A 26460-nucleotide genomic window follows, 5' to 3' on the forward strand; every position below is an offset into this window, starting at 1 on the left:
AGGAGCGGCACAAGGATTATACAAAATGTAGGTGAAATCATGGCAGCCCAGCCGTGTGTCTCTTACCTGGAGAGGCACCACTGTACGAAGCCCAGACCGCAGTAGGGGTCCAGACAGATGGCTATTTGGCGTGAGGAGTAGAGCTCACACTGTAGCTTGATGGAGCGACACAGAGTACTGACCGCCGAGTGGGACATCTGACATACACACACACACACACACCACAAAGAGACAGAGAGACGAGAGAAAAACCAGAGACAAGAGAGAGAGAAACCAGATAAAGAAAGAGACCGAGATAAACAAGATGAGAGAAACCAGAGAGAGAGAGAGAGAGAGAAACAAGACGAGAGAAACCAGAGAGAGAGAGAGATAGAGAAACAAGACGAGAGAGAAAAAAAATGCCTTTTAATATGCAAAAGAATGGCTGTGGGATCATTTCTCCTGAGATGGAAATGCTACAATAGTGCCCTTACCTTGACCCCGGTCAGCATTCCTGTGGTGGACACACTGAAGTCCAGGTAGGCCAGCATCTCTGCTGTGGGGGGCTTGTAGAGCTGGGGGGGCCGCCTCCTGGGGAGGTCATCTAGAAAGGACACACAGAGAAGGTAAACACCCTATGTGGTTCTGGTCCCTGTATAGTGTACACTACCCTATGTGGTTCTGGTCCCTGTATAGTGTACACTACCCTATGTGGTTCTGGTCCCTGTATAGTGTACACTACCTTATGTGGTTCTGGTCCCTGTATAGTGTACACTACCCTATGTGGTTCTGGTCCCTGTATAGTGTACACTACCCTATGTGGTTCTGGTCCCTGTATAGTGTACACTACCCCATGTGGTTCTGGTCCCTGTATAGTGTACACTACCCTATGTGGTTCTGGTCCCTGTATAGTGTACACTACCCTATGTGGTTCTGGTCCCTGTATAGTGTACACTACCTTATGTGGTTCTGGTCCTAAGTAGTCCCCTATCATGTGAAAATAGCGTGTCTTGGGAGTCATCTGGGATTTGCCACAGTACCTGTGTCTATGATAGTGGGCCAGGTCTTGACGTTGACGCTGGCAGCAGCCTCTCTGGACCGGAGGATCCTCATAAGGGGCTGGGTGGTTAGGATACAGGCAGCTTTACTCACCTGCAACACACACACAGACAGGAATTTGATCCCCCCCCCCCACCAAAGATCATTTCAGCAGTTACTAAAGTTTTCATAGTACAAATACATGTTTGTATATATTGAGGCATAACATCTTTCATGAAGCGGTTATGTGAAAACATCTTCGTGGCTTTAGTTGACTCACGTCGATGATCATGCGGACGGTGGGCAGGGTAGCAGCCAGGTTCTGGGGGTGAGGGGGCCGCACTGTTACAGGGATCAACCCAGCATACAGACAGCCATAGAAGGCAGCTATCAGATCAATGCCTGGTGTGAGAGGGAGGGAGGGAGGGAGGGAGAGAGTAAGAAGGGTGGGGAAGGGGACCGAGAGAGAGGGAGAGAAGAGGGGAGGACGGTTAACAATAGCATTTAACTAAGGCAGAGATTGTATATGTGAGGATGGACAGTGTGTGTGTAGGTCATTCAACCCACCAGGGGGGTATAGCAGCACTACGTTGTCCCCAGTGTTGAGGCCTCCTCTCTCAATCAGGGCTGAGGTTATCTTCTCTGCTCTCTTGTGCAGCTGAACACACGTGGCTGTGCACACTGCTGCCCCCTGGAGGACAGAGGTGGTAAGAGACCCTGTACAGGTGCAATATACAGGAAGGCCTAGCAAGTGTGACCAACCTCTGCATAGCACAAGACTGTATTCAATCACTCAGCTAAAGCCTAGGCCGGAGGCATTAGCTAGGGGAGCCAACGCAACCTCCACAATCACATGTTAAAACGTATAAGAGCATAAGAAATGTGAGTAAAAATGGGAACATCTCAAGAGGTGTGACCATCCAACCTTAGCGTTGAGCAGCACATACAGGACGTGGTCAGGGTCACTCTGGGCTCTCCACTGTAGCGCTTCAGACAGGAACTGGTGCTGAAAGAGGGGAGAGTGTGGGTCAGGACTCGGAACTGGTGTTGAAAGAGGAGAGAGTGTGGGTCAGGACTCTGAACTGGTGCTGAAAGAGGGGAGAGTGTGGGTCAGGACTCTGAACTGGTGCTGAAAGAGGGGAGAGTGTGGGTCAGGACTCTGAACTGGTGCTGAAAGAGGGGAGAGTGTGGGTCAGGACTCTGAACTGGTGCTGAAAGAGGGGAGAGTGTGGGTCAGGACTCTGAACTGGTGCTGAAAGAGGGGAGTGTGGGTCAGGACTGAACTGGTGCTGAAAGAGGGGAGAGTGTGGGTCAGGACTCTGAACTGGTGCTGAAAGAGGGGAGAGTGTGGGTCAGGACTCTGAACTGGTGCTGAAAGAGGGGAGAGTGTGGGTCAGGACTGAACTGGTGCTGAAAGAGGGGAGAGTGTGGGTCAGGACTGAACTGGTGCTGAAAGAGGGGAGAGTGTGGGTCAGGACTGAACTGGTGCTGAAAGAGGGGAGAGTGTGGGTCAGGACTCTGAACTGGTGCTGAAAGAGGGGAGAGTGTGGGTCAGGACTCTGAACTGGTGCTGAAAGAGGGGAGAGTGTGGGTCAGGACTGAACTGGTGCTGAAAGAGGGGAGAGTGTGGGTCAGGACTCTGAACTGGTGCTGAAAGAGGGGAGAGTGTGGGTCAGGACTCTGAACTGGTGCTGAAAGAGGGGAGAGTGTGGGTCAGGACTCTGAACTGGTGCTGAAAGAGGGGAGAGTGTGGGTCAGGACTGAACTGGTGCTGAAAGAGGGGAGAGTGTGGGTCAGGACTGAACTGGTGCTGAAAGAGGGGAGAGTGTGGGTCAGGACTGAACTGGTGCTGAAAGAGGGGAGAGTGTGGGTCAGGACTGAACTGGTGCTGAAAGAGGGGAGAGTGTGGGTCAGGACTGAACTGGTGCTGAAAGAGGGGAGAGTGTGGGTCAGGACTGAACTGGTGCTGAAAGAGGGGAGAGTGTGGGTCAGGACTGAACTGGTGCTGAAAGAGGGGAGAGTGTGGGTCAGGACTCTGAACTGGTGCTGAAAGAGGGGAGAGTGTGGGTCAGGACTCTGAACTGGTGCTGAAAGAGGGGAGAGTGTGGGTCAGGATTCTGAACTGGTGCTGAAAGAGGGGAGAGTGTGGGTCAGGACTCTGAACTGGTGCTGAAAGAGGGGAGAGTGTGGGTCAGGACTCTGAACTGGTGCTGAAAGAGGGGAGAGTGTGGGTCAGGACTGAACTGGTGCTGAAAGAGGGGAGAGTGTGGGTCAGGACTGAACTGGTGCTGAAAGAGGGGAGAGTGTGGGTCAGGACTGAACTGGTGCTGAAAGAGGGGAGAGTGTGGGTCAGGACTGAACTGGTGCTGAAAGAGGGGAGAGTGTGGGTCAGGACTGAACTGGTGCTGAAAGAGGGGAGAGTGTGGGTCAGGACTGAACTGGTGCTGAAAGAGGGGAGAGTGTGGGTCAGGACTCTGAACTGGTGCTGAAAGAGGGGAGAGTGTGGGTCAGGACTCTGAACTGGTGCTGAAAGAGAGGGAGAGTGTGGGTCAGGATTCTGAACTGGTGCTGAAAGAGGGGAGAGTGTGGGTCAGGACTCTGAACTGGTGCTGAAAGAGGGGAGAGTGTGGGTCAGGACTGAACTGGTGCTGAAAGAGGGGAGAGTGTGGGTCAGGACTCTGAACTGGTGCTGAAAGAGGGGAGAGTGTGGGTCAGGACTCTGAACTGGTGCTGAAAGAGGGGAGAGTGTGGGTCAGGACTCTGAACTGGTGCTGAAAGAGGGGAGAGTGTGGGTCAGGACTCTGAACTGGTGCTGAAAGAGGGGAGAGTGTGGGTCAGGACTCTGAACTGGTGCTGAAAGAGGGGAGAGTGTGGGTCAGGACTCTGAACTGGTGCTGAAAGAGGGGAGAGTGTGGGTCAGGACTGAACTGGTGCTGAAAGAGGGGAGAGTGTGGGTCAGGACTGAACTGGTGCTGAAAGAGGGGAGAGTGTGGGTCAGGACTCTGAACTGGTGCTGAAAGAGGAGAGAGTGTGGGTCAGGACTGAACTGGTGCTGAAAGAGGGGAGAGTGGGTCAGGACTCTGAACTGGTGCTGAAAGAGGGGAGAGTGTGGGTCAGGACTGAACTGGTGCTGAAAGCGGAAGCCACCATTAAGGAGAGAAGAGAACCAAAGACTAGTGGACAGAAACAGGACGGTTGTGGAGGGAGAACAATAGCAGGCTTTAAGCACAGTAAAAACACACACACGTATAGTGAGGTTCTGTGTGCTTCGCTGTGTGACTGCACAGCCCAGTCCCTCATTCAGATGCACACCATTGATCTGCTCACGGTTACAGGGGTGCACACCATTGATCTGCTCACGGTTACAGTGACGCAGACATAATACACAGTCACTGTCAAGCAGCACATCTGAGAGAAGCAGCCTTACTGGGGCAGGTATGTCTCCTAAACTCTTACCATCATGGTGGGCCACATACAGAGCTACATCGCCAGAGAGAAAGTAGAGACAGAACAACACTTCTGTTATACGTTTGTCATTAGGACTACGGTAAATAAGATTTAGAGACAGAACAAAGCTTCTGCTATACGTTTGTCATTAGGACTACGGTAAATAAGATGGTGATTGTTGGTAAAGCAGCTGTGCTCCATTCCTGGTGTTGGTGAGTATTGAAGACAGACTGTAGAGCTGGTACTGTAGTGTTTGTTTTCACACAGTAGGGCCGACACCTTGCTGGCTCAGCCCAGTACAGCTCGGCTCAGTGGGTTCTTACCTTCCTGACCAGACCCTCTTCCTCCACCACTCCCAGCTCTCTGCCTGCAGCCTGGGACATCCTGTTTCCTGCTACCAGGTTACCAACCATGATGGAGGCCGGGCCCACTCCAACTATAGTACGGAGAGGGGGGTTAGAGGTACACACCAACTACAGTGTCAAGTGTCACTGTGTCAGAGATATAGACAGTCATTATAGCCACACACACCTGGTTGTTTCTGCCGTGGTTTGGGCAGGTTGGTAACACAGGTGTGTGGACAGAGGAGGATGTTACAGGGGTGCAGGTTCCCCTCTAGGAAGTTCTGTTTGGTCTCAGAGATGTGGATCCCTCCCAGTGGTGTCTTGGGTAACGTGTTGGCTGGGACCAGGGCTAGGCAGTACAGACCCACCTGGTGGATACTGTCTATAGCCTGTCGAGGAAAACACATGTTATACTGTTTATGTGATGCCAGTAGTGTATGCACTGTTAGGTGTGCTACCTATAACAGGGTAACGTGTTGGCTGGGACCAGGAATGGGCAGTACAGACCCACCTGGTGGATACGGTCTATAGCCTATAGTAGACAGAACACACGTCATAGGGCCGGCTTACTGTTAATTCGGTGGCGTAAAGTTCTGAAGTAAACATACTTTAAAGTATTACTTAAGTCGTTTTTGGGGTCTCTCTACTTTGACTACTTTTACTTTACTACATTCCTAAAGAATATAATGTACTTTTTACTCAATACATTTTCCCTGACACCCAAAAGTACTCGATACATTTTGATAGGAAAATGATCCAATTCACACACTTATCAAGAGAACATCCCTGGTTGTCCCTACTGCCTCTGATCTGGTGGACTCACTAAACACAAACACTTTGTTTGTAAATGGTGTCTGAGTGTTGGAGTTTGCCCCTGACTATCTGTCTGGTTTGCTTAATATAAGGAATTTGAAATGGTTTATACTTGTACCTTTGATACTTAAGTATATTTTAGCAATTCCATTTACTTTAGATACTTTAGTACATTTAAAACCAAATACTTTTACTGAAGTATTATTTTGCTGGGTAACTTTCACTTTTACTTGAGTCATTTTCTATTAAGGTATCTTTACTTTTACTCAAGTAAGACAATTGAGTACTTTTTCCACCACTGCCGTTAATGTACTGTCGCATAGATGTACTTCTACTACTAACTTAAAAGCTGCAATATGTAACTTTTTGGCCGACCCAACCAAATGCACATAGAAATGTGAGTTATAGATCTGTCATTCTCATTGAAAGCAAGTCTAACTATTATGTGCGCTATTTCTATGCTTCTGTTTTATAGTTTCGTTTTGGAGTTGTTGTTTTTTTACTTCAAAAAGTTGAAAAAACAATATTTTTGGTAATAGAAAATATATTTCACATCTGTTTATATGGTACAGTGATTATCTACACTATACTAGCTTGTTTTGCCACAAACTGAAATTAGGGAAACTATTAGAGTTTCAGCAACCAGGAAATGGCGGAGCGATTTCTGCATATTGCACCTTTAACCTAAAAAGTGCACACGGATAGATAACTAGAAAGAAACATATGGAGATTGATTATAAAGCTGTGGTTTTTTTACATTTTATTTTACCTTTATTTAACCAGGAAAGTCAGTTAAGAACAAATTCTTATTTTCAATGATGGCCTAGGAACAGTGGGTGTTCAGGGGCAGAACAACAGATTTGTACCTTGTCAGCTCGGGGGTTTGAACTTGCAACCTTCCGGTTACTAGTCCAACACTCTAACCACTAGGCTACCCTGTTTAACGAGTGAAGATAAATGATAAATAGATGGAAGGATAGATAATACTAGGTACCTGTGATAGATATGAGACAATATGTATCATATCTTTAGTACGGAGATAGATATATTTATAGAGGAGAGAACACACATAAAACAAGTACCTGTAGTACTCTGCTCATCCACTGGAAGCTGTCCTCTTCACTGGCATCTGGTCTTTGTTCTGCTACAATCACAATCCTCTCATCATAAAACACGGTCACTGAGAACACGGCGATCCTACACCAGGGAGAGAGTCAGTCAGCAATAACACACAACCCACAATAACAACCTACTCTCACACTAGAGACCATCGTCACAGAGCACACAGTGATCCTCCTCCGGGAGAGGGAAAAGACAGCACGGCACACTCTCACGCCTTAAGACCTCAGCGAAACAACACAGCAGAATGACTGTGGCACTCACCTGTTTTGACAGGCTCAACAGCCAAAGCACTCTCACACCTTACCAACACAGCAAAACACACCAGAAGGACTGCACTCCTGACACACTCACCTCCCCCTGTAGACAGTTTTGACAGGCTCTACAGCCAGGGCTGTGGCCACCAAGTCATCAGCATTGTGTCGTCTACCACTGACCGTCAGGAGCCCCTCATTCTTCCCCACTACAAACACCAGACTTCCCTGTGGAGTTAGAGAGGGAAATAGCAGAAGGTCAAAAAAGCAATGTCACCATAAATTTTCATTCAATAGACATCAACAGACACGCCAAAACTCTATTCTACATTGACATGTTTTGTTGATATAAAGTAGTTGTGCATAGCTATAGACTGAATAGGTTAGGTAGGGCCTGAAACGACTGTCTTTCTATCTTACCGGCCCTACGAAGCCCAGCAGGCCAGTCCTAGTGAAGGGGATGTCTCCTATCGGAGCTCCAGCCTGGTTCACAGGAATCACCTGCAGAGACAGAGGGACACACTTTCAGTTATGGAGGTTACTGCATAATGTATTACATCATGATCATCCTTTCAACCAATCACAACAACACGTTTAACTGTCAACACAACTCCTCAACTCAGGTTAGAGAGACCAGCGTTGCAAAGGGAGGGTATAGAATGAGAAAGCTGTAAAACATTACCCTAAAAATAAAACATCAACTTAGTAAATACCATTGGTGTTTAATATGAGGGTTTCAACATGAAATGTCCTTTATATATATTTATATAAAACATTTTACACACTTTATTTGACTATGTCAATATATATTTGTTCTCAATGTTTTGGAGTCAAACTGGCAGCTGTAAAAAAAAAAAGTGAATAATTGGAAGAGTTCATTGAAAATGATGCTCATTTTTAATTAGGCTATTTTCTCTTGAACCATGTGGTCTATACACTAGGAACTCATGGACAATATGGACATGGATAAAATCAAATAAATGAATACTATAATAGGAATATAAACATTATTCCAGTATAAATTACCAAAGGTACCATAGATTTTCAATACATTTTCTGTTAATTAGCAAAATTACCAAAGATTCAGGTAACTTCTGTAAATTAAATGGTTGCTTGGCAACCCTAATTAGTAATAGAGACCGTAGGTAACCATGACCACTGAATAATACAGTTGGGGTAGAGCTTTTAGAATTGTAATGCTCTGACAGAGGAGTCATGTTCTTAGGTTGATGGCTACATCCCAGTGTCAGTAGCACTACACTGAACAGAAATTCAGAAACTTGAGAGGGTTCAGTAAACAGTCCTCTCCTCACCTCGAAGGTGTTCTTGGTGACTCCAGGTAGACCATAGTACAAGGTTCCTCCAGCCCTGGAGTTCAGCACTATCTCTCCGATCTCGTCGGTCTTACAGAGCTGTGGAGGCCCGTCTGGCTTCACAATACACATCAGAGCTGAAACACAAGACACTATGACATTAGGGCTAAAACACACATACTGTACATTAGAAACCAACTCCCAAAAGCATCTTTGGGTCCATGAAAAGTGCTGTATAAAATCAGCAGGGGGGGACTACTAAGTTAAATAGAATTGTTTTAAGAAGGTGAACCCAAGGATAATTTTTGCTATTTGATTTTGAAGACCACTAGAAGTATTAAAAAATAAATAAATTTGATGAACATTTTTATTTGGCCTTAATGCTATTTTCCCCATACAAAACACATTGAATAACAGATTCATGGAACATCAGATAGCCCCCCCAAAAACTCTAAAAGAAGTTTGTTCTGAAGTGTCAATCGTATATCTGAGAGATATAAGATCAGGAAACATTTTAGATTTTTTAAAATATGTAATTAACCCCTTATTTTTTGTCACTAAACAGTCTCCATATACTGTATACCGGGGGACCTTCAGACGAGTCTTGTGAGGCCCGTGGACGTCCTACAGCCAAACAACCGACATGTATGTATTTTGAGAGTCTCACCTTTGCACAGACACCGCTCTAGCTCGGTCACCTTTCACCGCAGATGCGGAAGTGTCACATAGGCAGATGCGGTGGAATGACATCTCAAGCTTAAACGGATGGATTTTTAACTGGGATTTTGTTATTATGCTAATTAGATTTCTGTAGGGGGAGTGGACATCGATCTTAAGGGGTTATAAAGCAATGACTAAAATGGTGAGCAAAGTAGAATTAACACCAGGGAAGTGACATTGACAAGACACAGTTAAACCACCACGGTTAAAGTCAGTCAGTGATGAACAGAAAACAGAAAGAGTGAGGTGTTGTGGTGTGTTATAGAGTGGTGTGGTATAGTGGTGTGTTATAGAGTGGTGTTATAGAGTGGTGTTATAGAGTGGTGTGTTATAGAGTGGTGTGGTATAGTGGTGTGTTATAGAGTGGTGTGGTATAGTGGTGTAGAGTGGTGTGGTATAGAGTGGTGTAGTATAGTGGTGTAGTATAGTGGTGTGGTATAGAGTGGTGTAGTATAGTGTAGTATAGTGGTGTGGTATAGAGTGGTGTAGTATAGTGGTGTAGTATAGAGTGGTGTGGTATAGAGTGGTGTGGTATAGAGTGGTGTGGTATAGAGTGGTGTGGTATAGAGTGGTGTGGTATAGTGGTGTAGTATAGTGGTGTGGTATAGAGTGGTGTGGTATAGTGGTGTGATATAGAGTGGTGTGGTTCTGGTGGTGTGGTATGGTGGTGTGGTATAGAGTGGTGTGGTATAGTGGTGTGATATAGAGTGGTGTGGTTCTGGTGGTGTGGTATGGTGGTGTGGTATAGAGTGGTGTGGTATAGAGTGGTGTGGTATAGAGTGGTGTGGTATAGAGTGGTGTGGTAGAGAGTGGTGTGGTAGAGAGTGGTGTGGTAGAGAGTGGTGTAGTATAGTGGTGTGGTATAGTGGTGTGGTATAGAGTGGTGTGGTATAGAGTGGTGTGGTATAGAGTGGTGTGGTATAGAGTGGTGTGGTATAGAGTGGTGTGGTATAGAGTGGTGTGGTATAGTGGTGTGGTATAGAGTGGTGTGGTATAGAGTGGTGTGGTATAGAGTGGTGTGGTATAGTGGTGTAGTATAGTGGTGTGGTATAGTGGTGTGGTATAGTGGTGTGGTATAGTGGTGTGGTATAGTGGTGTGGTGTGATATAGTGGTGTAGTATAGTGGTGTGGTGTGGTATAGTGGTGTGGTATAGTGGTGTGGTGTGATACAGAGTGGTGTGGTATAGTATAGTGGTGTGGTATAGAGTGGTACGGTGGTGTGGTACAGTGGTGTGGTATAGAGTGGTGTGGTATAGTATAGTGGTGTGGTATAGAATAGTGGTGTGGTATAGAATAGTGGTGTAGTAGAGTGGTGTGGTATGGTATAGTGGTGTAGTATAGTGGTGTGGTATGGTGGTGTGGGTGTGTTGTAGTGGTGTGTTATAGTAAGATGTGTTATAGTGGTGTGTTAGTGGTGTGGGGTGTGTTATAGTGGTGTGTTATGGTAAGATATGTTATAGTGGTGTGGGGTGTGTTATTGTGGTGTGGTATAGTGGTGCGTTATGAGGTGAGGTGTGTCATAGTGAGTTGTGTTATAGTGAGATGGGGTGTGTTATAGTGAGGTGAGTTATAGTGGTGTGTTATAATGAGATTAGGTGTGTTATAGTGAGGTGGGGTGTTTTTAAAATTTTTACCTTTATTTAACTAGCCAAGTCAGTTAAGAACAAATTCTTATTTTCAATGACGGCCTAGGAACAGTGGGTTAACTGCCTGTTCAGGGGCAGAATGACAGATTTGTACCTTGTCAGCTCGGGGTTTGAAATTGCAACCTTCCGGTTACTAGTCCAACGCTCTAACCACTAGGCTACCTGCTGTTTACTAGTCCAACGCTCTAACCACTAGGCTACCTGCTGTTTACTAGTCCAACGCTCTAACCACTAGGCTACCTGCTGTTTACTAGTCCAACACTCTAACCACTAGGCTACCTGCTGTTTACTAGTCCAACGCTCTAACCACTAGGCTACCTGCTGTTTACTAGTCCAACGCTCTAACCACTAGGCTACCTGCTGTTTACTAGTCCAACGCTCTAACCACTAGGCTACCTGCTGTTTACTAGTCCAACGCTCTAACCACTAGGCTACCTGCTGTTTACTAGTCCAACGCTCTAACCACTAGGCTACCTGCTGTTTACTAGTCCAACGCTCTAACCACTAGGCTACCTGCTGTTTACTAGTCCAACGCTCTAACCACTAGGCTACCTGCTGTTTACTAGTCCAACACTCTAACCACTAGGCTACCTGCTGTTTACTAGTCCAACGCTCTAACCACTAGGCTACCTGCTGTTTACTAGTCCAACGCTCTAACCACTAGGCTACCTGCTGTTTACTAGTCCAACACTCTAACTACTAGGCTACCCTGTCGCCCCGTGTGTTATAGTGGTGTGTTATAGTGAGGGGTGTCATAGTGAGGGGTATCAGTGAGTTGTGTCAGTGAGGGGTGTCATAGTGAGGGGTATCAGTGAGTTGTGTCAGTGAGGGTGTCATAGTGAGGGGTATCAGTGAGTTGTGTCAGTGAGGGGTGTCATAGTGAGGGGTATCAGTGAGTTGTGTCATAGTGAGGGGTATCAGTGAGTTGTGTCAGTGAGGGGTGTCATAGTGAGGGGTATCAGTGAGGGGTGTCATAGTGAGGGGTATCAGTGAGTTGTGTCAGTGAGGGGTGTCATAGTGAGGGGTATCAGTGAGTTGTGTCAGTGAGGGGTGTCATAGTGAGGTGTGTCATAGTGAGGTGGGGTGTGTCATAGTGAGTTGTGTCATAGTGAGGGGTCATAGTGAGTTGTGTCAGTGAGGGGTGGCATAGTGAGGGGTATCAGTGAGTTGTGTCAGTGAGGGGTGTCATAGTGAGGTATGTCATAGTGAGTTGTGTCATAGTGAGTTGTGTCATAGTGAGGTGGGGTGTGTCATAGTGGGGTGTCATAGTGAGTTGTGTCATAGTGAGGTGGGGTGTGTCATAGTGGGGTGTCATAGTGAGTTGTGTCATAGTGAGGTGGAGTGTGGCATAGTGAGGTGTGTCATAGTGAGGGGTAGCATAGTGAGGGGTGGCATAGTGAGGGGTGGCATAGTGAGGGGTGGCATAGTGAGGGGTGGCATAGTGAGGTGTGGCATAGTGAGGTGTGGCATAGTGAGGTGTGGCATAGTGAGGTGGGGTGTGTCATAGTGGGGTGTCATAGTGAGTTGTGTCATAGTGAGGTGGAGTGTGGCATAGTGAGGTGTGGCATAGTGAGGTGTGGCATAGTGAGGTGTGGCATAGTGAGGTGTGGCATAGTGAGGTGTGGCATAGTGAGGGGTGGCATAGTGAGGGGTGGCATAGTGAGGGGTGGCATAGTGAGGTGTGGCATAGTGAGGTGTGTCAGTGAGGGGTGTCAGTGAGGGGTGTCAGTGAGGGGTGTCATAGTGAGGTGTGGCATAGTGAGGGGTGTCAGTGAGGGGTGTCAGTGAGGGGTGTCATAGTGAGGTGGGGTGTGTCATAGTGAGGCGTGTTATAGTGAGTTGTGTTACAGTGAGGGGTGTCATAGTGAGGTGGGTTGTGTCATAGTGAGTTGTGTCATAGTGAGATGGGGTGTGTCATAGTGAGATGGGGTGTGTCATAGTGAGGTGGGGTGTGTCATAGTGGGGTGTGTCAGTGAGGTGGGGTGTGTCATAGTGAGGTGGGTTGTGTCATAGTGAGGTGTGTCATAGTGAGATGGGGTGTGTCATAGTGAGGTGGGGTGTGTCATAGTGAGGTGGGGTGTGTCAGTGAGGTGGGGTGTGTCAGTGAGGTGTGGCATAGTGAGGGGTGGCAGTAAGGGGTGTCATAGTGAGGTGGGGTGTGTCATAGTGAGATGGGGTGTGTCATAGTGATGTGGGGTGTGTCATAGTGAGGGGTATCATAGTGAGGTGGGGTGTGTCATAGTGAGGTGAGGGGTGTCATAGTGAGGTGTCATAGTGAGGTGGGGTGTGTCATAGTGAGGTGTGTCATAGTGAGGTTATATTGTAGCTTAGTGAGTGGCGTACCTCCAGGCATCACATGGCCTACGTCCTGTACAGTGAGGGCAGAGTTCTTGTCCTCTGTGTTGACCCTGATGACCCCATGACTCAGCCCGCCCATGGAGAGAATGGCCCTGGCAGGGAGGGCTGTCCCACGAGCACCAGGCCTGGAGGGGGAGTATCAGAAAGATCTCAGTGTATTGTATAAGAGAGAGAATCAGAGAAAGAGAGGGAAAGAGGTAGACAGATATGTATGTTGTTTACCTGCGTATAGCCACAGTGAGAGCTTCAGGAGAGGAGGCACAGGGGCAGATGACCTCCGGCTTTAACCCATGAGACTGGAACACGTTGAGGAAGGCGTCGCACGACGACACAGACCCTGAAAGACAGCAGAAATACATAAGAATGTGTCAGCAATGTGTTTCCCTGTTAAGAATCAAACAGATTATATGAATCTAATTGACCGGATCAGATGTTTCTCTTGGAAGTTGTGTGCACTGCATCTAAAAATACATATCAGTGTACCAATAGAGGTGGGGCACTGATGAAGACTATGAGAGGTCAATGCCAGGACAAACAATAGTTTGGGGAATAGATAAAGCAATCATGAGTGACGTCTGCTATGTATACATGACTCACAGGACAGGTTGATGTGTCTCTGGTCCGTGTGTGTGTGTGTGTGTGTCTGTGTGTCTCACGGGTTGGCTCCATCAGCTACTATGAGCATGCGTATGGAGGACAGGTTGGTGTGTCTCTGGTCCGTGTGTGTGTGTGAATGACTCACAGGGGTTGGCTCCATCAGCTACTATGAGCATGCGTATGGAGGACAGATTGGTGTCTCTCTGGTCCCTGTGAGCCATCATAGCCCAGTGGAGGTCACGACACTTCACCACGGCTACACGTGCTGCAGGGGAGAAACAAGAGGGACAGCTCAGGCTCACATCTCATCGCCTCAACACATAGTGCTAATTCTAATCGCTAATAATATGGGTCATGTTCATTAGGCACAAAACTGAGAAGAAAAAGTCTGAAACAGGGAGGTAATATCATGTTCCTTTGGACAACGTCTTAAAAAGTTTTGCTACAATGTTTCCTAATGAACCCGACCCAGGCTACCTTAATCCATAGCATGCCGTTTAGGATGCTAATGCGTGCTAGTGTCTATGCAGTTTTCAATATAAAAGTTATAGCTAACTGTAACCTTACCTTTGTGTATGTGGACTCTTTGCACCCAGGACATGGGACAGGCCTTCATGACAGCGTAGGGTACAGTGATGGTGTGGATCCTGTTCATGACACTAGTCAGCACCCCGTGCCACAAGCCCATGTCCTTCTTACAGTCAAGGACATTGACCAACGTTTCTCCTGAGAGAGCACACAAACATTTGAAATACTTTATTTCAATGCACATCACAGTCATAAAGGATTCAAACATTTGAAAGGTTACAGAAAAAGTATTTAGTCAGCCAACAATTGTGCAAGTTCTCCCACTTAAAAAGACGAGAGAGGCCTGTAAATTTTCATCATCGGTACACTTCAACTATGACAGACAAAATGAGAAAAAAAAAATCCAGAAAAATCACATTGTAGGATTTTTAATGAATTTATTTGCAAATAATGGTGGAAAATAAGTATTTGGTCACCTACAAACAAGCAAGATTTCTGGCTCTCACAGACCTGTAACTTCTTCTTTAAGAGGCTCCTCTGTCCTCCACTCGTTACCTGTATTAATGGCACCTGTTTGAACTTGTTATCAGTATAAAAGACACCTGTCCACAACCTAAAACAGTCACACTCCAAACTCCACTATGGCCAAGACCAAAGAGCTGTCAAAGGACACCAGAAACAAAATTGTAGACCTGCACCAGGCTGGGAAGACTGAATCTGCAATAGGTAAGCAGCTTGGTTTGAAGAAATCAACCTTGGGAGCAATTATTAGGAAATTAAAGACATACAAGACCACTGATAATCTCCCTCGATCTGGGGCTCCACGCAAGATCTCACCCCGTGGGGTCAAAATTATCAGAAGAATGGTGAGCAAAAATCCCAGAACCACACGGGGGGACCTAGTGAATGATCTGCAGAGAGCTGGGACCAAAGTAACAAAGCCTACCATCAGTAACACACTACGCTGTCAGGGACTCAAATCCTGCAGTGCCAGACGTACTGGCTTAAGCAGGGGGACACATGTCCAGGCCCGTCTGAAGTTTGCTAGAGAGCATTTGGATGATCCAGAAGAAGATTGGGAGAATATCATATGGTCAGATGAAACCAAAATATAACTTTTTGGTAAAAACTCAACTCGTCGTGTTTGGAGGACAAAGAATGCTGAGTTGCATCCAAAGAACACCATACCTACTGTGAAGCATGGGGGTGGAAACATCATGCTTTGGTGCTGTTTTTCTGCAAAGGGACCAGGACGACTGATCCATGTAAAGGAAAGAATGAATGGGGCAATGTATCGTGAGATATTGAGTGAAAACCTCCTTCCATCAGCAAGGGCATTGAAGATGAAACGTGGCTGGGTCTTTCAGCATGACAATGATCCCAAACACACCGCCCGGGCAACGAAGGAGTGGCTTCGTAAGAAGCATTTCAAGGTCCTGGAGTGGCTTAGCCAGTCTCCAGATCTCAACCCCATAGAAAATCTTTGGAGGGAGTTGAAAGTCCGTGTTGCCCAGCAACAGCCACAAAACATCACTGCTCTAGAGGAGATCTGCATGGAGGAATGGGCCAAAATATCAGCAACAGTGTGTGAAAACCTTGTGAAGACTTACAGAAAACATTTGACCTCTGTTATATACCCTTTGTTGGCAATGACAAAGTATTGAGGTAAACTTTTGTTATTGACCAAATACTTATTTTCCACAATCATTTGCAAATAAATTCATTAAAAATCCTACAATGTGATTTTCTGGATTTTGTTTCTCATTTTGTCTGTCATCGTTGAAGTGTACCTATGATGCAAATTACAGGCCTCTCATCTTTTTAAGTGGGAGAACTTGCACAATTGGTGGCTGACTAAATACATTTTTGCCCCACTGTACACAGACAGACACTTCAAGGATACCAACAGTACATTCTCCATATAGTGAGGTTACCACAGGACATGTAACAACAGCTTTATATCACATGATAAGTCTACAATATAGCTGATTTAACTGTGGACAAAGGCAACACTGTGTTCCAGGAACAGTCTGGTTGCCTGCCTGCCTCTGTGGATTCCCCTCATGGGATCTAATGTTCTCTGAGACAAAGAGAGGCTAAAATGCTCTTTGTCTAAAAGCTGATCTGAGTGAGTATATGTATATAAATATATATGACAGAGAGCATGCAAGAGAGCGGCTATAGGAGGACGGGCTCAATGGTGTGTGTTAATCATGCACTTACCTTCACAGTAGTTGCAGGCCTGTGTCAGGGCTTGACAGTGTGTCAACAAGGCTATCTTAGACACGGCTACTCCCATCACCGTCCCCTCTTTACTGGCCTTGTACTGAGAGAACAGAACAACACAGAGGTAAAGAAATAAATGCAATCACAAAATAAATCAGCAATACTAGGGCTGTACCCGACTAAAAACAAATCTTGGTCGACCAAGAGTCGTCTGCTCTTTCGACCAATCGATTTGCTGAAATTTTTATACGCATTTTTCCATATATAGACACATCCTATGTGTTTTAATCAAATCAGCTATATTCACTGAGCTTGTCTGATGCTTTAAGCACACTGTTTGATTAAATAATTAAGACACACAAATGACGAGAGGGAGTCCGACCGCAATTGATTTGATTGTTCCGTGCCTGGCTCAAACTTGCTGCGCTGTGTTAAATAAATAAAAAAAGACAGCGAGTGACTGTGTGACTAGCACCCATTGTCTCGCTCTCCTCCCTGCTGCAGCGACCACCATAGAACATCAAAGTGCATCGCACTGTCCGTGTTAATGAAGCGGCAACATAATAAAATGCCATTTCTGACTGAAAAGTTGTTACCGAAACTCCTCATTTGTTTAGATAAAACATCCCCCATCCCTCAACTCTTGCTCTCTTTACACATGTATGCATCACGTGGCCCATTTGTATTTGTATTTTTTCACCTTTATTCAACCAGGTAGGCTAGTTGAGAACAAGTTCTCATTTACAACTGCGACCTGGCCAAGACAAAGCAAAGCAGTGCGACAAACAACACAGAGTTACACATGGAATAAACAAACATAAGTCATTAATACAATAGAAAAAGTATATATACAGTGTGTGCAAATGAGGTAGGATTAGGGAGGTAAGGCAATAAATAGGCCATAGTGGCTAAATAATTACAATATAGCAACTAAACACTGGAGTGATAGATATGCAGAAGATGAATGTGCAAGTAGATATACTGGGGTGCAAAGGAGCAAGATAAATAAATAAATATAGTATGGGGATGAGGTAGTTGGATGGGCTATTTACAGATGGGCTATGTACAGGTGCAGTGATCTGTGAGCTGTTCTGACAGCTGGTGCTTAAAGTTAGTGAGGGAGATATGAGTCTCCAGCTTCAGTGATTTTTGCAGTTCGTTCCAGTCGATGGCAGCAGAGAACTGGAAGGAAAGGCGGCCAAAGGAGGAATTGGCTTTGGGGATGGCCAGTGAAATATACCTGCTGTAGCGCGTGCTACGGGTGGGTGCTGCTATGGTGACCAGTGGGCCTGACTTATAGCATATCTAAATCAAATCAATAAATTGGTTATAAACTCTGAACCCCGTAACATGTGACAGCAAACTGGATGCAGAGGACGTGACAAACTGGAAATGTTATTATTATTATGTGCCAAATAGGTGCTGTTAGATTAATGTCATTTTTCTGACCGTTTGGAACAATGTAAACAAAAGAAATGAGCGTACCGTGAATACATTTTCTGAAATGGAGTGGTTTAGGCCTATTTATTGTTTATGCAAATTATTCAACAGTGGCTTTATTTTATTTTAATAAAATTCTTGATTGCATTTCAAATCATGAATGACTTGTATACTGTGTGATGACATTAATGAATTAATGATAGATTCATACAGTAGCCTATATAAGTATTGAAATATAGTCCTAAGTAAGTTAGGGTGTTAAGACTAAACAGAATGCGCTCTTAGGTCTACAGATCGATGGTGGTTATACAAGGCTGCTATACCCTGCCTACTAATGATGATGACATGACTTAATATAATAATGATGATAATAATAATAGGAATGAGATCAAGGAAAAAGGAGGGTTATTATTATAACAATAATTCTCTTGACAATTTGGAACAGTGTAAACACTAAATAAATTATAAATAATAGAATAAGCAGAGAATAATTTTTTTATTTATTTCACCTTTATTTATTTAACCAGGTAGGCTAGTTGAGAACAAGTTCTCATTTACAACTGCGACATGGCCAAGATAAAGCAAAGCAGTGCGACAAAAAACAACAGTTACACATGGGATAAACAAAAGTACAATCAATAACAATAGAAAAATCTATATACAGTGTGTGCAAATGGAGTAAAGAGATAAGGCAATAAAAAGGCCACAGTGGTGAAGTCATTACAATTTAGCAAATTAACACTGGAGTAATAGATGTGCAGATGATGTGCAGATAATGATGTGCAAGTAGATATGCTGGGGTGCAAAAGATGAAAAAAAAGGCAAAAACAATATGGGGATGAGGTAGATAGTTGGATGGGTTATTTACAGATGGGATATGAACAGCTGCAGCGATCGTTAAGCTGCTCAGATAGCTGATGCTTGAAGTTAGAGAGGGAGATATAAGATTCGTGCTACAGAGATGTATCAATTTGTTCCAGTAATTGGCAGCAGAGAACTGGATGGAAAGGCGGCCAAAGGTGTTGGCTTTGGGAATGACCAGTGAGATATACCTGCTGGAGCGCATGCTACGGGTGGGTGTTGTTATGGTGACCAGTGAGCTGAGATAAGGCAGAGCTTTATCTAGCAAAGACTTATAGATGAAAAAAATTGTAAAGCCTTTATTACAGCATAGCAAAGATTAAAAATGTTTTTTTTTTATCGAACATGTGGGTTGCATGAGGCTTGGTGGTCACGGAATCAGTAGGCTATTAATTAACTTCTTTGGGATAGGGGGAAGCATTTTCACTTTTGGATGAATAGTGTGCCCAGAGTGAACTGCCTCCTACTCAGCCCCAGATGCTAATATATGCATATTATTATTAGTATTGGATAGAAAACTCTCTGAAGTTTCTAAAACTGTTTGAATGATGTCTGTGAGTATAACAGAACTCATATGGCAGGCAAAAACCTGAGAAAAAATCCAAATAGGAAGTGGGAAATCTGAGGTTTGTAGTTTTGAACTCAGCCCTATTGAAAAAAACAGTGAGATATGGGTCAAGATGCACTTCCTAAGGCTTCCACTAGATGTCAACCGTTTTTAGAAACTTGAATGAGGCTTCTACTGTGAAGTGGGACCGGATGAGAGCTCTTTGGTCTGGCAGAGTGTCACAGCCTCATGACGCGCGGTCACGAGAGTTAGCTCTCGTTCCATGGCTTTTCTACAGACAATGGAATTCTCCGGTTGGAACATTATTGAACTTTTATGATAAAACATCCTGAAGATTGATTCTATACTTAGTTTGACAAGTTTCTTCATCCTGTAATATAACTTTTTTGAACGTTTCGTCCGAATGGACCAGATCGCGCTCTTGGATTTGTTTACCAAACGCCCTAACAAAAGAAAATATTGGACATAAATGGACATTAACGAACAAAATAAGCATTTATTGTGGAACTGCGATTCCTAGGAGTGCATTCTGATGAAGATCAAAGGTAAGTGAATATTTATAATGCTATTTATGAATAATGTTGACTACCCAACATGGTGGATATTTCTCTGGCTGGTTTGGGCTCTGAACACCGTTCTCAGATTATGCTTTTTCCTTAAAGTTTAAAAAAAATCTGACACAGCAGTTGCATTAAGGAGAAGTGTATCTAAAGTTTCATGTATAATAGTTGTATTTTCATCAACATTTATTATGAGTATTTCTGTGAATTAATGTGGCTCTCTGCAATACCACTACATGTTTTGGAACTACTGAACGTAACACGCCAATGTAAAATAAGATTTTTGGATATAAATATGAACTTTACAGAACAAAACATACATGTATTGTGTAACATGAAGTCCTATGAGTGTCATCTGATGAAGATCATCAAAGGTTAGTGATTAATTTTCTCTCTATTTGTGCTTTTTGTGACTCCTCTCTTTGGCTTGAAAAATGGCTGGGCTTTTCTGTGAGTCGGTGGTGACCTAACATAATCGTTTGTGGAGCTTTCCCTGTAAAGCATTTTTGAAAATCAGACAATGTGGCTGGATTAACGACAATTTTATCTTTAAAATGGTGCCTAATACTTGTATGTTTGAGAAATGTGATTTATGAGAATTCTGTTGATTTGTATTTGGCGCCCTGCAATTTCTTGGCTGTTGGCGAAAGGTTCCGCTAGCGGAACGGGATTCCCGATCCCCAGTCCTAGACAGGTAAAACAAATACTCATACAGGCAAGAGACTCAGGATCGGTCTTATTTCTGTAGATATATGTGGATGATTTTTAAAGCCAAGCACATTTAACAGTTAGGTTATTGACTATAGACCTAATTAAGTTGAGGTTTCCTCTCTCCTGACTTTTCTTAGACAATAAAGGTAAAGGCTGTTTTCTCGTCTCCTAATTCCGCGGCTGCCTTCACCACATTGTTCTCAACACCAATATGCTGGTTAACTTTGCTATTCAGCACAACATGGTCTAAGAAAAGGTGCCAATTCAACATCACACTGACACGTTTCAAAACCGGGGACACCTGACAGCGACCCATTATCCAACACAGGAGAAAGAGCATTTGTCATAAAATAATCTTTTTACTTATGTTTTCACCATTTTTCTTACATATTATAACCAGAAGGAATTTCAGTAGCACATCAGACTGATGGACTGTGCCATCCCAACGGCCTACACAAAGCATCAGTCCACTCAGACAGGTGTCTTGTAGTACACCATGATTACAGTGGTATCTCTATGCCACAAAATCTAAAAATACAAAAAATAAAAAGGGTAGAAATGTCATGTTTTACTGTACTGATACTGGATAATCCCTGTCGTTTTTCCTAATTGAGCTTTTATAGTCACTGATTCTGTTTGAGAGAACAAGAGGTTTTACCTACATAGCACAGCCCACATGGACATTTAATAATGCAGATAACATGGGTGGTGGAACACGTAATAAGGTAATTTATTTGCAACTGTTTTCCTGTATGTGGGTGGCAGAAATATTCACACTTCATCATATTGTTGCACTGTGTGCAACCTCTGCATTTATAGCTACCATTTGGAAGAGGACGTAAAAGAGCCTGGCTGATTTTCTTTTGTGGCTGGCAGTTGGCATTGATCAATTTATTGCGTAAATTGTGACCTCTCCTATATACAATAAGTGGTGGATTCTTGAATTCAGCTGGCAAAGCTGGGTCCGATGATAAACCATGCCAGTGATTCCTGACCGCATCTCCCACTTTTCACGAGTTCAAAGTATATGTAGTTGTGAACATTAGAGTGTTCTTTAGCAGTTTTTTTTGTAGCAGTTAATCTCGTGTTCCCCTTTCCACGTTAAAGATTCCAATTGATAAAGTGTTTTTAGCCACAAAATCGGCCAAAACCCCAATTCATACATTTCGGCACAGTCGATAGCGTACTAAACTTCGGTCTAGAATGTTGAGGGTTCGAAACCTGCTTCCTGCTTGTTTCATTACATTATTATGCCGGTCTCAGAGCAAATAGCCCGTCATTTTTCCAGTCTGTTGCATAGTTACAATGTGTAATCATTGATGTCCCTGGAGCAGGAGTGGTAACCACTGTTGAAGTGTATAATGAATGAGTTTGATACACCTGGTATTGGATATGGCTGAAAAAAAAAACTTAAGAATAGTGATTTTCATAAATGTACTTTATGACAAAAAAAATATGCACAATCGTTAGTGTCTACATTAACTAACATATTTCTTTCAATTGTACATTTTTTGCTTGACTCGTTATAACTACTTATATTTTCTTCCCCGTAATGTTTTGTCAGCCATCTTTGCTGAAGTCACCAGGGAAAAATGTGTCATTGGAACCACTCGATATGATTGGTCATATAAAAACCTTGGGACCCAAATGCATAATGAGTGCTCTATCTCCCCCTTGTGGTGGTCTGGAGCAATGAAGCCGTGACACTGGGTACCTCTAAGTCCCACGGTGGAAGATCACAACTTTTAAAGGAGGAACCACTGTAGATGTCTGTTTTTTGTTGTTGTTGTTGCTGCTCGACTTAAGAAATCTCGGTGGACCAACAGCCAGTCGACTAAATGGGGTCAGTGCTAAGCGATACACAAGTAAAAGAACACAAAAAAACAGACATACACAAAACGACTTTTTCTTCATAAAATACACACATAATGTTCAGGACATGTCTCACCTCGATATAAGCTGTGTCTGTGTTGGCGGTGGGGATGTGGGGCTGCCAGTCTTTAGATGGCTTGGTCAGGTACTTGGTGTCTGTCACAACCCACTTCATACGGGGCCAACCTGGGAGGCAGAACACCACCATAAGCAAAATGTATACACAGGCCACTACTAGAAGTCAGTTTGATGACCAGACAAAGATCCAAAAGTTGTAGCTATTAAACGGTGCTATTAAGAACATTAGTGGGCATACGTCCACCTAGCCACATGACGCCCACCTAGCCACATGACGCCCACCTAGCCACATGACGTCCACCTAGCCACATGACGCCCACCTAGCCACATGACGCCCACCTAGCCACATGACGCCCACCTAGCCACATGACGCCCACCTAGCCACATGACGCCCACCTAGCCACATGACGCCCACCTAGCCACATGACGCCCACCTAGCCACATGCCACGCCCACCTAGCCACATGACGCCCACCTACCCACATGACGCCCACCTACCCACATGACGCCCACCTACCCACATGACGCCCACCTACCCACATGACGCCCACCTACCCACATGACGCCCACCTACCCACATGACGCCCACCTACCCACATGACGCCCACCTACCCACATGACGTCCACCTACCCACATGACGTCCACCTACCCACATGACGTCCACCTACCCACATGACGTCCACCTACCCACATGACGTCCACCTACCCACATGACGTCCACCTACCCACATGACCACAGACGTCTACGTCCACCTACCTACACATGACCACGCGTCCACCTACCCACCTACCCACATGACCACGGACGTCTACCTACCCACATGACCACAGACGTCTACCTACCCACATGACCACGGACGTCTACCTACCCACATGACCACATACGCCTACCTACCCACATGACCACGGACGTCTACCTACCCACATGACCACGACCACATACTACCTACCCACATGACCACGGACGTCTACCTACCCACATGACCACATACGCCTACCTACCCACATGACCACGGACGTCTACCTACCCACATGACCACATACGTCTACCTACCCACATGACCACATACGCCTACCTACCCACATGACCACGGACGTCTACCTACCCACATGACCACGGACGTCTACCTACCCACACATGACCACGGACGTCTACCTACCCACATGACCACGGACGTCTACCTACCCCACATGACCACATACGCCTACCTACCCACATGACCACGGACGTCTACCTACCCACATGACGTCTACCTACCCACATGACGTCCACCTACCCACATGACCACGGACGTCTACCTACCCACATGACCACGGACGTCTACCTACCCACATGACCACGGACGTCTACCTACCCACATGACCACATACGCCTACCTACCCACATGACCACGGACGTCTACCTACCCACATGACGTCTACCTACCCACATGACCACGGACGTCTACCTACCCACATGACCACATACGCCTACCTACCCACATGACCACGGACGTCTACCTACCCACATGACCACATACGCCTACCTACCCACATGACCACATACGCCTACCTACCCACATGACCACATACGCCTACCTACCCACATGACCACGGACGTCTACCTACCCACATGACCACGGACGTCTACCTACCCACATGACCACGGACGTCTACCTACCCACATGACCACGGACGTCTACCTACCCACATGACCACATACGCCTACCTACCCACATGACCACGGACGTCTACCTACCCACATGACCACATACGTCTACCTACCCACATGACCACATACGCCTACCTACCCACATGACCACGGACGTCTACCTACCCACATGACCACGGACGTCTACCTACCCACATGACCACGGACGTCTACCTACCCACATGACCACGGACGTCTACCTACCCACATGACCACGGACGTCTACCTACCCACATGACCACGGACGTCTACCCATCCACAATATAATGGACATCTACCAGCATTATGTGCTGACCTTTGAACTGCATGATCTCTCCCTGGGGAGTCTTGGGTAGTCCTTTAAGACAGATCTCACTGGTCAGGGCGAGGCCCACCCCACAGCTGCCCAATAGGAAGCCAATCTGCAGACTGCCTGCGTCCTGGGTTGTGAAACACAAATACAAGCATTTGAAAAGGACAAAGGAAATCTAGATCATTAGTTAATAAATGCCACTGTATTTTGCTGTGTAATATCAGGGGATTTTATTATAGTTTATTTAGTTTATTATAGAATTTGAACCCAGATATGACTGAGTGGGTATTGAAGTCCATACCTGTCGAGACAGTGGCACCTCTATGGGTACAGGGATGACCTCTGCTAGGAGACAGCCATAGAAGGCCACCCAGAACATCGCAGGGTCAGTGTTAGGGTACACCAATGCCACCTAGGGGATAGACAGTACAGTTTCAGACACAGTACAGCATCGCACAATGGCAGGTTGGCATTTACTGGGATGACTCATGCACTGGAGGGAGCTCTGCAGAGTGGTCACAAGCTGGCACAGCCACAAAGCCATAAAATCTGATTTTAACCCTACCCTTAACCACACTGCTAACCCTAATGCCTAACCGTAAATTAAGAACAAAAAACAAATATTTGTTTTCATGAAATTTTACAATTTCGCCAATTTTGACTTTGCAGCTGGTCCATCTAGCGTATATCGCTCAGTTCTGCCTCCAGGGCAAGATTCATGACAATAAACGTCAACCCGCATCACAATGGGGAATATCTTATATTGTTTATTGTGTTGTCTGTGCATTGCATGGAGAAGACACAGATCACGTTTTTAAATAAACATCAATCAATCAATGTGGTGAAGCGTGAAGGAGAGAAGAGTGGAGGAAGTTATCTGTGTCTGTGTCATCCTGTCTGTGTGTTTTCACCATGTACCCTATCTCCAGGTCTCAGGACAGGTTCGTTCTTCGTGCCCAGTTTGTTTAACAGAGTGTAGGCCAGCTTCAGACTGCGGCTCCACAGTTTACCTGAGACAGAGAGAGAGAGCGAGAAGAGCAATTTCTCAGAGGAGAATATATGACCTCAGCTCTCCATAGACTGAGAGGAGGGTGATCTTCTGAACTACAAAACATTAGTTATAAACTAAAGAAGTCCAATCTGAGACTGTGGGTTAGCCTGAAATGTCTCCCTATTCTGTCATATAGGGACAGGATCTCAGACGGTGAGACCTACCGTACGTCAGCGTGTAGAGGGGTTTCCCGGTAACGTCCAGGGTGGTGAGAGCGGGGCTCTTGGCCTGTGAAGCCCCCCAACGTGCCAGGGCAGCCTGCAGGGCCGGGGGCCAGTTACTGACCACCCCCAGGGGCTCCCCCTTCACTGGGATGATCTGACGGCCCTCTGGCCTGGGGGTGTTGGGGTCTGGCTGGGGCACTACGGAGGGGAGAGTAGGAGAAGATCACAGGGACGGGATGGATAGACGAGGAAAGAGGGATTGAAGGAGGAGGAAAAGAATAAGGCATGGGAGAAGAAAATGGGAAGGAAAAGGAAAAACAAGTATAAAAAAACGAGTCAAGTTGAGTTTTCTACTGGTTTAATGAAGACTAATAAAAGAGAGATATCTACTTTCCACTTACTACATCCTTTTCAGGAATATACTTTAAATATAAATATCAAAAATACATGGAATTGCTAAAATGTACTTAAGTATCATAAGTGAAAGTATAAATCATTTCAACTTCCTTATATTAAGTAAACCAGAAGGCTCAATTTTATTTATTTTTATTTTTATTGACGGATAGTCAGGGGCAAACTCCAACACTCAGACACCATTTACAAACAAAGCGTTTGTGTTTTGTGAATCCTCCAGGTCAGAGGCAGTAGGGACAACCAGGGATGTTCTTTTGATAAGTGTGTGAATTGGACCATTTTCCTGTCAAAATGTAACGAGTACTTTGGGTGTCAGGGAAAATGTATGGAGTAAAAAGTACATTATTTTCTATAGGAATGTAGTGAAGTAAAAAAAA

At 45.2% G+C, this 26460-nt stretch overlaps 1 protein-coding gene across 2 annotated transcripts in view; it reads right to left on the reverse strand.

Annotated features, from left to right (window-relative positions):
- LOC112215240 (disco-interacting protein 2 homolog B-A) overlaps positions 1-26460 on the reverse strand; it is a 91997-nt gene that overhangs the window by 13029 nt on the left and 52508 nt on the right. The window contains exons 8-30 of one of the 2 annotated variants that reach the window (XM_042299692.1): positions 25670-25867; positions 25373-25464; positions 24756-24866; positions 24458-24581; positions 22471-22580; positions 16380-16482; positions 14196-14354; positions 13774-13893; positions 13254-13368; positions 13017-13156; positions 8308-8444; positions 7415-7495; positions 7095-7222; positions 6704-6818; positions 4996-5197; positions 4788-4900; positions 4474-4497; positions 1943-2023; positions 1585-1708; positions 1298-1419; positions 1020-1131; positions 474-583; positions 67-197 (exon numbers count right to left, since the gene is read on the reverse strand). In XM_042299692.1, the coding sequence (XP_042155626.1) occupies positions 67-197; positions 474-583; positions 1020-1131; positions 1298-1419; positions 1585-1708; positions 1943-2023; positions 4474-4497; positions 4788-4900; positions 4996-5197; positions 6704-6818; positions 7095-7222; positions 7415-7495; positions 8308-8444; positions 13017-13156; positions 13254-13368; positions 13774-13893; positions 14196-14354; positions 16380-16482; positions 22471-22580; positions 24458-24581; positions 24756-24866; positions 25373-25464; positions 25670-25867 (2752 nt within the window). The remainder of the gene's footprint in view (positions 1-66; positions 198-473; positions 584-1019; positions 1132-1297; positions 1420-1584; positions 1709-1942; positions 2024-4473; positions 4498-4787; positions 4901-4995; positions 5198-6703; positions 6819-7094; positions 7223-7414; positions 7496-8307; positions 8445-13016; positions 13157-13253; positions 13369-13773; positions 13894-14195; positions 14355-16379; positions 16483-22470; positions 22581-24457; positions 24582-24755; positions 24867-25372; positions 25465-25669; positions 25868-26460) is intronic. The other variant, XM_042299693.1, reaches the window with a different exon arrangement.

Source organism: Oncorhynchus tshawytscha, linkage group LG16, assembly GCF_018296145.1.
Source record: "Oncorhynchus tshawytscha isolate Ot180627B linkage group LG16, Otsh_v2.0, whole genome shotgun sequence".
Classification (NCBI taxonomy): domain Eukaryota; kingdom Metazoa; phylum Chordata; class Actinopteri; order Salmoniformes; family Salmonidae; genus Oncorhynchus; species Oncorhynchus tshawytscha.